At 40.2% G+C, this 14,567-nt stretch overlaps 1 protein-coding gene across 5 annotated transcripts in view; it reads right to left on the reverse strand.

Moving 5' to 3' along the window:
* AFF2 (ALF transcription elongation factor 2) overlaps positions 1–14,567 on the reverse strand; it is a 392,067-nt gene that overhangs the window by 86,937 nt on the left and 290,563 nt on the right. For all 5 annotated transcript variants that reach the window (XR_010590298.1, XR_006174660.2, XM_024106004.3 and 2 more), the window contains one exon: positions 9,069–9,120. Coding sequence is in view for 3 of the 5 variants with exons in the window: in XM_024106004.3 (XP_023961772.2) it covers positions 9,069–9,120 (52 nt within the window). In the remaining 2 variants the exon portion in view is untranslated. The remainder of the gene's footprint in view (positions 1–9,068; positions 9,121–14,567) is intronic.

Raw genomic sequence — 14,567 nt, forward strand, 5'->3', positions numbered from 1 at the left:
TGTCTTCAGCAATGCTTCTCAGTGTACTGTGGGATTTTTCAAAACATCACTTGCCGATGGATGCTAGTTGTAAGGCAGGTAAGGTGGAGTGGGACAGAGGAAGTGTAAACAGTAATTTGTCCTTCTATAACACCTTCTTTTGGGAGGGTCTCAAGATGTTTTCCAAGTGATAATTAACTCTCACTATGCCCCTGACAGGTGTAGTAGGTATTATTTATATCCATTCCACTGACGGGGAACTGAAGCACAGAGAACTTAAGGGATTTGGCCAAGGTCACACAGGAATTCGGCTGCTGAGCTGAGAATGGAACTCCCGATGCCTAGCCTCACATGTTAACCACAAGAGAAAAAAATCCTCAAAAGGCAAAGGAAATATAAGGAGAAAAAGCCAAGAAAATTACAGAGGATAAAACAAAAACTACCCCAAGAAAAGAAAGATAAGCCTAAGGTGAAAGCTTAGGGCCGAGAGCCAAGAGAACAGTATTTCTGCCACTGACCATTGTGAAACTGTAGGCAACTCACATAATCTATATGTGCCTCAATTCCCCACCTATAACTTTTGGAGAATAATACTTTGTATTTACCTCATGACTACCTTAAAGGTAGGTGTAGCTTATTAATATTCACAGAGTGCTTTGAGATCCTTGGATACACGTGTTCTTAAATTGCTAAGTGCTATTAATAAGTATGACTTCTCCAAAGCCCGCATGGGTTAAAATGGCCTCTTGTCACAGTAAAAGGAAGAAGTATACACAGCCATATCAGAAGCAGCCTCTCTTACCCCAATTTACTTGCAGTTTATGCACTTAGATTCCCCTTTGTAGTGAAGGTCTTTATCTCATTCCTCAGGGAGTCCAACCTGTCCCTCATCTTTTTCCTCCTCTAAATCAATGAATAGTTACCCAGGCTTGAGAAGCAAAAGGGCAGAGTCAAAGAGCAACAGCGGTGGCAGTGCTGGGAAAGATGTGAGGCAATATTGGTATTGTTCGCATTGCTCGTTTATTGCCTATGCAGGATTGAAGAGTTCAAGGACTATACTATATATTTCATACATAACCCGTTACAAACAGGCACTGGAGAGACGGACGTAACAACACACATCAAAAACTTCCGTGCTGCCCTTGGGCTGCTTTTGTTTGTTGCTCGGCTCGTTGGTTCATTTAACTGTGTACTAAGTAATGAGGCGCCAAATATTTTGCACAATAATTGAGTTGGAATTTTTTGGGGTAGTTTTGTGACAGACCAGTTCTTTTTCTGTGAAAACCAAATTCATGACAGGTGCAGCATAGTCCATGTTCCTACAAGGGGCGGGGGGGTTAACGTTCAATCTGTTCACAGGGCAGATGCCCCCCTGCTGGTACAGCAAACTGCATCTCCCTTTGCCGACTATCTCTGCTGTGCGCAGGGGGATTCACCCCAATGGGGTTTACAGCAGCCAGGTCTCACCACCACCCTCCCACAGGTGCTCCTCTGGGGAGAGTAGCTTTAATCTCCACTGGGATTCCTGCTTGCAGAGGCTGACAACTGGATGTGCTAACTCAGTTCCTTCTGCTGCTTTTCCAGCCGATGACACCCACCTTTGAGGTTGCGCTGGCCACTTGTGGGCCCATCCACTTTGAGCTATAGTAGCTCCCCATGTCTGTTTGTCTACATCTGCACTGGCCCTTAATTTAAGCTGGGGAAAGGCTGCCCCCACTTTTGCTGGTTATCATTTGAGGCTTGGAATTAGCTAAGGAGCCAGTAGGGCTGTATTTTCTGTTCCACGTATATGACGTCTGTGCTGTGATCGATATTACCGGGTCATTTCATGTGGGTAGCATGAAGGTGAAGTGCCTAGTTAAGAGATTACTAAGGCGCGTGTTATGTGTATGCTTGTTTGTGGGTAAGCGAGGAGAGGACCTCTCTCTAACATCATTTATCAATCCTTTCCCTCTTTGCTAGGACTGTCTGGCTGCCAAGCATCTTTGTGTTTTATTTTTCCCTATTTTTTTCTATGTCTGGTGAAGCTGAGAGCTGGGTCACAACAGCCAAATTGGACAAGGAAAAGACAATCCAGTGTCCTCTGACTAAAATGGCTGCTCCATCCCCTGCTTTTCTGATATGTGCAGCAAGTGTTCCATAGCCCTGTTGAGGGCCACAACTGGAACCTTCATGGCAAACTTCTGTTTGGTCAATTTCCAGCACAGTTCCACAGTACCATACAGTGCAACCATATGTTCCGAGGGTCATTTAAATCTCCTTGTCATTGGTAGATACGATGACCGACTGAAAAGATTAAATAAAATGTCATCGACCTGAAAGAGTTACAAGTCCTAAAATCTGTGGCATTCTAGTGATTTGAAATTGTGTATACGCTTTATCTGACATAGTCTTTACAAGACTTCACAGGCATTGCTGAATGCAATGGCCACAGGTGTTTATGTGGCACAGAAATACTATGAAATGAATCCCCATGACTATTGTAGGCATTGTTACCAGCCATACAAGCTCTTATTGCCAAAAATTAGTCTTGTGAAACAGGAGTATCCTGGGGCGAAGTACGCCCCATGTATGGGAAATAAGGCTGTTTCATTAGTGTTGCACAAAATAAAATATTTCGAGCACCAAGCAAAAATGGAATGGGGTATCAAGAAGAGACATTTCTCCATCAGAGGATTTTTCTTAGCCTATAGAATGAAAAAGATTGGAGAATGACTACACTATCCTAATGGCTTCTGTTTTCACTAATGGCTGAATGAAAACATTTCCCTACAGCTTTAAAACATGACTGTATATCTTAAACACTGCTATGTGGGGTCTTCATCAAAACTAATTCTGCTGTGGCAACCACCAATGTTGCATTGCTTTGTCTGGGATTTCAATGAAACCCAGTGACAGATAAACTGTTTACATTAAAAGACTCTATCAAAGTTATTTTGCACCTAGTTTCATCCTAATCCATCTGATTTTCTATAGCTTTGACAAGACGACCTCTCTCGCTGTGTGTGCAGTATTGATGTCATTACTGAAGAGCTGTACCTCAGCCTTTCTGCTGATAAAAAAGTAAATGGAAATGTGGAGAAACCTTGGGGAGGCAAACAACTTGTTCAAGATCTAGCTAAAAAACAGGAAAAATTACAATAGGAAAGGGTATCTATTGTTGCAACTAGTATGGTTACTATATCACTTTAAAACAGTGCTGTTTACATGATGAAAATGTACTGAATCTTTTATATTCACAAACCTTAAGCCAAAAAGTCTGTTTTAATTTAACTTGAATAAATGCTTTGAAAGTTCAATGTGCATTACAAGAATCAGAAGCTCTCCCTACGGCTGACAGCATTTTTAGACTCAGCTACAAAGTAATTTGTTTTGCATGCAATTATCTAATACTAACCTAGCCAAGAAAGACTGTTTGGATAAACTATAAAACTAAGATCATGGACATGGATTATATAAAAGGTGTCTCGTACATGCATGGTTATCACACACACAAAAGGTAATCGTTAAGTGAAGCAGAAAAAACAAATAGAAAAGATAAAAATGTTTCATGGATTGTTCTGCCAAAAATACAATGTACATAAAATATTCAGAATAATGGAACAGATCTGTAAATGGTATCAACGTTTCTTTGGTTCAAAAATACCCAGATCTCCAGCAATGTGCTTTAAATTAAGTGCACGTTTCAAAGGTTATGAAGATTATTCCTTAGGAAGAACAAAGAAGAGCTGGTTAAAGAAAATTGGGTACACTACAACTACTTAAAATACTGTATCAGGGCACAATTCTTTTGGATGGCTCTGAGCTCAAAGCTAAATTGAATTATGCAGAGCTACTTTAAAGAACAAAAAATACTAACCTGTGTTTTATCTAAGTTCTTTAAGATGAACCTAGTCACTAATTTAAAAAACCACTATTCTTCCTAAATTTCTGGGGTTTTTTGTTTAACTAAGTAATAGGACCATCTAAAGGCTCTAGCCTTCCTTACAGAACACTGTTAACATTAGTTAACATTAATCCCTGAAATGCATTGCCAAATTATAGGTTTACTAATACACGTCTGTTATTTTCTTTGTATTTATAATCCCACAGCCAATCTGAAACTATTGGGTAATGGGAACATTCTCTGCAAAGTAACAGTATCTTAGTGATGCATGCACCAAAATTCTGTTCAATGACAGTACTGTAACAGTTTAAAATCCAGGCAACTGCTTAAGTTAATTATAATGATTCTACTCAATAATACATTAAGCAGATGTTTACCTGGCGTTATGCATTTGTGCCATAAATATCTATTGGGTTGGTCAGCGTGCATATTAAAAACCACTAGAATTGGTCAAATTGTAGATAATGTAAAACTTTAAAGACGGCAATTTTAATAAAACTGTCAATACAATTTTCTCTGTGAAAACATTTGAGACTGATTGTGTTGCTTATATTGAAAGAGAAACACAAGGTCTATATCTTTAGATCTTTTATTGAACTGTGAGCACAGCATCAATAACTGCTTCTCAGCTGTAAATGAAAATTGATTCCAGATCTAACCCCTCATCTTCTGTGTTCCTTTAATCCCAAATCACCCGCAATGGAAAGCAAAAGAATCAGCGTTATGCGTAAGTGACACACAAAGCACGTGTCCCCTGCTCTGTTCTAAGGTAACTGCACTGATGATGGTGCTTCCCCCAAAATGTTAGCAGGAGATTTAGGAGATGACTGTAACCTTTCAAATGGTGGCCCATAAAGCAATGTGATGAATTCTGCACCTGGCTTGGAGCAACTTGCTCCTGCTTCATCACAATGATCGATATGGTTCATAGATTCATAGGATTTTTAGGTCAGAAGGGACTGTTAAGATCATCTAGTCTGACCTCCTGAATAACACAGGCCAAAGAACTTCACTCAGTAATTTCTGTATTGAGCCCACAACTTCTGTAGCTTTTAAGAAAGATATCCTGTCTGGACTTAAAGATAGCAAGTGACAGAAAAACCACCTCATTCCTAGGGAAGGGGTTCCAATAGTTAATTACCCTGACTGTTAAAAAATTGCACCTTATTTCTAGTGTGAATTTTTCTAGCTTCATCTTCCAGCCTAACTTAACTACTGTCAGAAATCAATTCCCCCCTGCTGGTATTTGTTGACTATGGGCAAGTCACCTCTTAACCTTCTCTTGGATAAACTAAATAGATTAAGCTTCTTAAGTCTCTCACTATAAGGTATGTTTCCTAGATTTCAAATAATTCTTAGCTCTCTTTTCTGAACCCTTTCCAAATTTTCAATATTCTTTTCAAAGTCTGGATGCCAGAACCGGGCACAGAATTCCAGTAATGGTCTCACTGATACTTGATGTAATATTACTCTGCTTATACGTCCAAGAATTGTGTTCACCCTCTTAGGCCTGGTCCCCACTAAGCCCCCACTTCGGACTAAGGTACGCAAATTCAGCTACGTTAATAACGTAGCTGAATTCGAAGTACCTTAGTCCGAACTTACCGCGGGTCCAGACACGGCAGGAAGGCTCCCCCGTCGATGCCGCGTACTCCTCTCGGCGAGCTGGAGTACCGGCGTCGACGGCGAGCACTTCCGGGATCGATCCAGGATCGATTTATCGTGTCTTAACCAGACGCGATAAATCAATCCCAGAACATCGATTTCCTGCCGCCGGACCCTCCGGTAAGTGAAGACGTAAAGAGAGTTATAGCATTGCACTAGGAACTTGTGTTTAGTTGGTTCCTCCCAAGAAGTGTGAAACAAAAGGAAGAACCTGATTGGCAGGTGGAAAAGGCAGGATGCAGTTCAGATTTGGGGTTTGGATCCTACTCTAGTTATAACACTGATTGCAAATATTTGTGGTGGCTCATGGGACTGGAAGCACTAGATAGCTCAGCAAATCAGTCTAAAATTATTTACTTTTGTTTGAGAAAAATCAGTAAACGGTACATTTTTGCACCCGTGAACCTGCGCTTGCCCTATGTTACAAGCTTCATAAAGTACAAAAACGGTGATTTTGGAGTACAGGGTAAATCTGAAAGGTAAAATATAAGAGAGGAGACAGAATACAAAGATATTGGAAAAACTGCTAAGGTGCTTTCAAACGGAGATTTTCATCTTTTCTCTCTCAGTTATGGTATGCACATGTGTATATCTGAATTTCAAGCATCATTTGACTGTAAACTCTTACGTTAAAAAATTAGTTTTGTAACTCAGTGCCCCACAGCTGAACGTTTGGTATCTTAAAATTTGTATATTGCGACAGTTTCATTCTAGCTCTCATGAATGATCATTTTATATATTCCAGGAAACAGCATTTTGCATTTGAACATGCCATAATTGTTTTGTTAGTGTTTATGTATCTGACCAGTACATCTGATCAATGGTTTGTTTGTTTTTAAAAGAAACACGATCAAAACTTGTAAAGTGTGAAAGAATCCAACAAGTGAAACATTTGACTGCTACACCAGAGCTCTACTCCGCTTGCCCAGGTCTCAATGTGGGATGCAATCTGTGACAAAGATCCAAAATGAAGGACATGCACAAGTTATTAATCCAGGAGACTTAACATGGGATTCCTTCCTTTAATATATTCGATGGTTTTTATTCCTTCCATTTCATTATCTTCTATTTCCAATGTAACTAAAAGTGAGGGCCTGCACATTTGGGTGGAATGCTGGAAATGAGCAATGCCCCTTGAAACAAAGGACAATTGAGAGACCTTTTCCTTTCCAGATAGATTATTTCTGATACCTGATTGAAGAGTGCACTCTTGGAATACCTAAATATGCAGTAAAGCATCTGTTTTTTAAAAGAAGGTTTGAACCTCCTGCCTAGTGTGAAAACAGGGTCAATGCTAAACAGAAACTCTCTTGAATATGTATTGTAGAACCTTAAGAAACCATATGAATGTTCCTTACTGTGTCTCCTTCTTCTCTTTGAACCTGGTGTTGCCAATGGCATTACTAGAAAGTGACACCTGGATTTTTAGTGCAATGATATTAGTGTAAGTCTCACAGTTTCCTTGTTTTTCGGAAAGACATTAAGGTTATATCCAAACTCCATCACAGTTGATGGAAGTCTTTTCATTCACTTCAGTGGGCTTTGAATCAGGCCCTTACTCACTTCAGCCCCTGATTCTGCTCTCACGGTTGCTGGTGTGAACACAGAGTAACTCCACTGACGTCAGCGGAGTAACACCAGTATGAAACTGGTGTGAGATCAGAATCAGGCCCTGAGTATGTGTCTGCTTGCTGTTATTCTAGTTTTGAACTGGTACTGACATTGCCAAATAGATTACATTGGGCCTCTCATTATAAATATTACATTTTCAATCAAGCAGTAAACTTGTTAGTCAGACAAGCTGCACAAGATTATACAACTCTGCATTGCATACATGTAGGTTTTTAATCCTTCGACTTGTGAGTGCTTGACATTGGGTTTCTGTGTTAGAAAATGCTGACTCGTACAATCCAGGTGTCAATGGATACTACAAAATATATATTTCTTGGCATGCCCAGGAGGAGGAAATGGGAGGGGTAGTGGTAAAATTCAGGTACTTTGAAGAATGAATGAGAGCGCTCAGTTAAAAGCAACATTTCTAAAGCTGTAGGTAAACAGACATCCCAAAGGAGGTTTGCATCATTCCCTTTTCATATTCCTAATGATCAGCTGGACACTGTGAGAGTGATTTATCAAGGAAGAAAGTAAGAATTCACACACAATACAAGATTCCACATCATAACAATTATGGCAACAAAATTGAAAATTTGCTTTACTGTTTTATGACCTAAGAATGATACGGGACCAAATTTATCCTTGGTTTAACTCCATTGTCTTCACTGAAATTATACCAGGGACGAATTTGGCCCAAGGTGTCTAGACTTTCTTATTAAAAATGCTGAAAAGATGCATGCCCTCCATTTTATTTCTCAGCAGTAACTGTAAATATTTATAATGCAGAATGGAAGAAAGGACAAGGTATCAGCAAGTTTTCTGCAAATGCTTTTTCACTAATGTCCCCTCTAGGCTGAAAGACGTCTGCTATTGATTCACAGCCAGGTCCTGCCGCTGTACCTCTGGGAAACGGGAGTGTATCACTAATATTTATATTAGGATTAATGATTGTGGGCTCTAAACCCTTTGTTCAGTGGCTGGAACAAAAGTTCCACGGTTCTCCACTGCTTTGTACTGACTACAGTCATTGATATCAGTGCAAAGAGAGTGTAAAGTGGGTGCAAACCATTACTTCTGGTAGGAGTGAGTGGAGAATTCTGATTTGGGAGCATTTTACAACCCTTTGCACAGGTGAACTAAACTAAACATTAACTGGTGAACTAAAACAAAGGCTAAGAGGACATGTCTCCCCTTGAAAATTATTCCTGAATAACTCCATGGGTAGACACTCTTAGACCTGGTCTACATAACAGGGTTAGGTTGCCATAAACTACCTTACGTTGACTTAGCTGTGGAAGTGTCTTCACTTAAATTTGGCTCCTGCTGACATAAGTGCCTCTGTCTGCCAATTTAGTAACACCACCTCCCTGAGCATCGTAGAGTCAGTCAATGTAATTAGGTCAACACAGTGTCAGTGTAGACACTGGGTTATTACTGGCATTCAGGAGCTGTCCCACAATGCCCCACATGGACAATACAATTGATATAAGCCCTCCTGGTGAGGATGCGCCCCGCTGAGCCAACAGGCCAAGTGTGCATACACACAAGCGATTTAATAACTGATGTGGTGATATTCTGATAGACGTTAGGTTGACATAATCTTGTAGTGTAGTCATGGCCGTATTCTGGAATAGGAGTACCTTGTTCCTGTTAAGCATAATCCACTTTCAAAGTGAATTAAACTGGAACAAGGTACTCTTATTTTGGAGTAAGAGTGTCAAAACGTGACACTATTCATAATCAGTTGTTTGGGAATAGCTATTCCAGAATAATTCAATGTGTAGGCAAGCCTTGTGGTGATGGATTGGGAGAAGTTTACCCAGGAATGGATTTGATACAGATATAATAAAATAATATGCAACCACATTCAACTGATGAAGATATTGTCAGATATGTATGTTATATGCACACGTCAGAATTTTACCTGTTCGTGGTCATCTTCATCACTGCTGAGTTTTAGATCATCTTCAAGCATTCTAAAAAATAATAATAATCCATAATTACATTTAATGAACTAATTTTATAAATTATAGGCCAAATCTAACCCTCAGTGAAGTCAGTGAAAAAACTCCCAGTGAGTTCAACTGCAGCAGAATCAGGATCTATAAAAGGAAATTGTGAGTACACTATGACCACCTTTTTATGTGAATAAAGGCAAGGATGGACTACTTTGAAAATCACTCCATCACAAATGCTTATAATTAGCCCCTCTTTCGTGTCCTCTTCTACCTGTTGATTGGCCCATAGTGTGTAGCTTACCACAAATGAGTATTTCTAGATTGGGAGAGTGGAGTTAAAGTAAGAGGAAGCACAGCTTCTCTCCTTTGCTGGAAACAGAGAAAGGGGTTCCCGTTCTTCTTGATTTAGACTGCTGCCCCATATCTTTCTTGGCTGCTGATTTGAGGACACACCAGGCAGGGGATTGTGAATTGGGAATACTAGGAGGAGCTGGTGCCTGTTTGAAGAATTTCTGGGTCTTCCAGCATTCCTATCAGGAGGTACAGTAGTATCAGAGGGAAAGACAGGAGTTTTCTGTGCTAGGAATCTCCTCTACACGGTCTCTCTTCTACAGGGGACTCGGTCACACCACTGTTCCCTGTTCCCTCTACAGGACAAGGGGAAGGAAGAGACCATGGACTATAAGGTGGATAGAAAGCTGGCTAGATCGTCGGGCTCAGCAGGTAGTGATCAACGGCTCCATGTCTAGTTGGAAGCTGGTTTCAAGCGGAGTGCCCCAAGGGTCGGTCCTGGGGCCGGTTTTGTTCAATATCTTCATTAATGATCTGGAGGATGGCATGGACTGCACTCTCAGCAAGTTTGCAGATGACACTAAGCTGGGAGGAGTGGTAGATATGCTGGAGGGTAGGGATAGGTTACAGAGGGACCTAGACAAATTAGAGGATTGGGCCAAAAGAAACCTGATGAGGTTCAACAAGGACAAGTGCAGAGTCCTGCACTTAGGACAGAAGAATCTCATTCACTGTTACAGACTAGGGACCGAATGGCTAAGAAGTAGTTCTGCAGAAAAGGACCTAGGGGTTACAGTGGACGAGAAGCTGGATATGAGTCAACAATATGTGCCCTTGTTGCCAAGAAGGCTAACAGCATTTTGGGCTGTATAAGTAGGGGATCTGCCAGCAGATCGAGGGACGTGATCATTCCCCTCTATTCGACATTGGTGAGGCCTCATCTGGAGTACTGTGTCCGGTTTTGGGCCCCACACTACAAGAAGGATGTGGAAAAATTGGAAAGAGTCCAGCGGAGGGCAACAAAAATGATTAGGGGGCTGGAGCACATGACTTATGAGGAGAGGTTGAGGGAACTGGGATTGTTTAGTCTGCAGAAGAGACAAATGAGGGGGGGGATTTGATAGCTGCTTTCAACTACCGGAAAGGGGGTTCCAAAGAGGATGGATCTAGACTGTTCTCAGTGATACCTGATGACAGAACAAGGAGTAATGATCTCAAGTTGCAGTTGGGGAGGTTTAGGTTGGATATTAGGAAAAACTTTTTCACTAGGAGGGTGGTGAAGCACTGGAATGGGATACCTAGGAAGGTGGTGGAATCTCCTTCCTTAGAGGTTTTTAAGGTCAGGCTTGACAAAGCCCTGGCTGGGATGATTTAGTTGGGAATTGGTCCTGGTTTGAGCAGGGGGTTGGACTAGATGACCTCCTGAGGTCCCTTCCAACCCTGATATTCTATGATTCTATGCTGCCCCCAGCTCTCTCCCCATTTTGAAAGGGGAAGTGATGAAAAATGTATACTACTATATTACTACCTATTTTATACAACAGCTCTCTTTTGATAAATCTGTACATTTTTAAAGTGCAGGAATAAGATATTTCCACATGTTTTGGAAAAGAAACCATTTTTACCTGCTTTTACATCAGTCTAGAGTCCTCCATTTCTAGATGACCACAGAATAAGAGTGGGGAACCACCAAGTATATGCGCCTATTCAACTACCCATACCTACATTGTGTGAGTGGCAATGGGCCTTCTTGGGAACACAAACTCCTTTAGGCTACATTTCTTCTGTTACCACAGTCTCTTTTCTACACCAAATCCCTCCTTCACTAGATGATGGAACAACGTATCAGCATGCATCATCAAGACCTCTCACGCTACCCACTGAAATTGATGAGCTTCCCCTGTCCTATTTTGATCCCCTTCTGCCTCTGCAGGAGACTTGCAAATTGCAATTACGGATTCCTTTTCATGTTGATGAAGACTGGAGTCTATGAATTTTTACTGTTAGCCTTTAAATAACCGTAAAAATCAATGAGTGTTTTGTCTGGATGGCCTTTTGTTTGAAGACTACCGGTAAATCATGGCTGCCTACAAGGGGACAGTATTCCAACTGGTCAAATATCAGCCCTCTCCAAACCCTGCTGGTGCTTTTAAAAGAGAAAGTGTAAGGAGAACTTTAACTGGCTACTAAGTCATCTGTCTTTTAGTGACCTCTGTTGTCGGGCAGCTCAGTGGTTACAAAGTATCTGGACATGAAACTACTAGTCATTAACCTCTTGATAAATGTCAGATGCCTCCTTGTAAAATATGAGCTCATAGAAGTAAGTCTAAGGTATGGATAAGGAATCTTTTCCTCCAAAACTAAGAAATCTGCAGGAAATATTAATCTTTAGAGGGCTAGATTTTAGTGATGAATGGGAACTTTTTATGTTGTTTATCTAGCAGACACATTCATTTGTTTCTACAGTGGCACTGCCTGGTGCACCATTCACAACAACAGATCACTGCAGCTTGATCTATCCATAGCCCTTAACTGCATCCTCCGAGTTCATTATATACTCTTGAGGACAATGCACCCAGAATTATAAGATCACCTTAATGTGTGGATACATCTTTGTGCTTCTTAATTCTAATTCAATCCTAAATTCCTCTTCTAAAACCTACATCTCACTTAAATATGCAAAGCATTCTGCCTCTTTAAAGCAGCACTGCTAGATAATGTGCTCTGTAGTATTTAAAACAAAATACAGAGCTAAGAAAAAGAAGGCAAGGGACCTTTTCATGATTTAAGCCTAAAGGGTTATTTCTTTCTTTCTAGCCATTGCACTTTTTCCCCTTTTGTTACATGTTAAATTTCTTCTTGACATATTCTGTTGAAGGAAACCAAAAGGATAAAAGAAATTCTGTATTAGACAAATGAAAAGAAGCAAGTATAAAAAGATAAATGAATATACCTACGAAACAGTCTTGTAAAATGGCTGATTAATACTGTCTTTATAAAGCATGTTACAGACATTTTCTAACAGTACAGTAAGCAGCAGGTATGTTTATACTGAATATTGAAACATATAAATTGGATATAAAATATGATGATTAGTAGGAAGGACAACTGTTGGAGTTGGTTTCAGATAAACTAAATCTGCAGGATTTATGAGTTCCCATCAAGAGACTAATGGATGTTTAGAAGACTAGAGAGAGGGAAAAAATTGGATTGGGGTATTTGTTTAGCGGGTCCAAGCTTATCACTTGGAGTATATAATTCTTCTTAGCCTGGTCCGCTACATGAGGAATATGTCATCACATTCAGTTACACAACTCAAAGGTTAAACAACCAAACCACACCGCTACTAAAATGCATCATCCGGTAGTGGCAGATGGAATAATTAGGGAGAAACTGAATATGGTACCAACAATAAATATATGGCAAAGCAAAAAGTGAGGGAAGAAATTCAAAAATATACAGTATGCATAAATGAAAGTGAAATGTTCAAGAGTTCAGAAAGCCTCCTCCCAGAGGATATTAATTAGAAGGAGGTAATATTTTACAGAAAGTGGAGGACTTAGACATTCTTCAACTATTTTAAAATGTGCTTAATATTCTGGAGAAGTGGGTCATGGTGGCTTGCACATTTAATGCTTCTATTAACTCCCATTTATAAGCAAGTGGCATCTGATCACTCTCAAGGCCCAATAAGGGCTTTTAAAGATTGCCAGCAATCTTAATCCAAGGTGACTGTTTCATAATCATCATACCTAGAGAAGTAACACATTTCAGCCTCAAAGCCCTGAGCCGCAAGAGCTCTGTATCTACAGTACTTTCCAACACTGTCTGTATGGTCTGAACTTGAAATTGAGTCCTCTTGAGAGACAGCTACATGTAAGTATGCATATATGATCTATATGGAACTATGTAACCGTTAAATTTAAGAACACCTTGTCTTGAGATTACACAATGAATTCCTTGGTAATATCATCCCAGCTGTTAATAAAAGGCAATTCAGTGGATATATTAAAGTTATAATGAACACAGTCAATGAGGGTAAATCAAAAAGAAAACAGTCTGTATCAGAAAGCTATCTCCGGAGGTGTTACAAATTCATTTCATTTCCTATTCTTCTCTGACCTAATCGACATTATTGTTGAATATACATGTACTTGTTTGTCTTTTCATCCATAGCTAATGCATAACACCACTTTAGGGAAAGTGTGGGATTAAGAAGGATTTTTGATCTCATTATTAGAGCAGTGCCATTTACAGAGCAACAGTTAAGGCTGTGTCAGCATATTCATTATATTTTCAGAGGTTTATAATTTGGGATGTGAATTTGCTGCAGCCTGAAATGTGGTGACAAAGAAACACATTTATCCCTGGGGCAAACTGGTGTAATTCTCCTTGACTGACTACTACACTTGCTTATTCCAGAGATGAATCTGCTCCAAGAGCAGGCTTTTTATGCATTAGAAACTTAGATAGAAAGGAGGTGGAATGAAGGTTTTATTGGCATGAGTTTGGGAGGGCCACACCACTGACGATTGACAAAAACTTTATTATTTTGAGGATGCAGTAAGTTGACTTAGGCCTTAGTGGACTCTTTGAAAAACGGTATGGATTGAAAGTGAGGCTGTCCTAAAACAATTTTGGAGGGATATATGATTTTGGTACAGTGAGCTGGATCATTACTGTTTCTTTGCTGCTCCTGGTGCTTTTCTCAAGGATCTAGCAACCAGAACGAGAAACACGTGTGCACTGAAAATAGACATGAACAAAGAACATCCTTTCTGGTCAGTACTTGTAGATGCCGTCAAAGAATTCTGAGTCCCACCAGGCTCATTTTTGTTCCAAAAGAGGATTGTGTTCCAAACTCCACCCTCTCCCGCACTCAGTACAGCGTTGTGCAGGGATGAATTTGGGAGTCAGGTCACTACATCCCAGTAGTTTACGTATGCTCAATTAAAAAGGAACAAGTCGTTTTAACCTTTCATTCATGCAATAAGTGATGGAAAAAATGTCAACCAAGCGGACATGAAGGAATAAGATAAAAGACCATCGCTGAACCTGGACTGCAACTCATTGCACTGCTAACAAACCCAAGGGAATGCAGGAACGGAGCCAATTCTAAAGCCATCACTATCATAAACATTGACTTCATGAAATGTTTTGTGCACCTCAGACCT

The sequence above is a fragment of the Chrysemys picta genome, chromosome 9 (assembly GCF_011386835.1).
Source record: "Chrysemys picta bellii isolate R12L10 chromosome 9, ASM1138683v2, whole genome shotgun sequence".
In the NCBI taxonomy this organism is placed as follows: domain Eukaryota; kingdom Metazoa; phylum Chordata; order Testudines; family Emydidae; genus Chrysemys; species Chrysemys picta.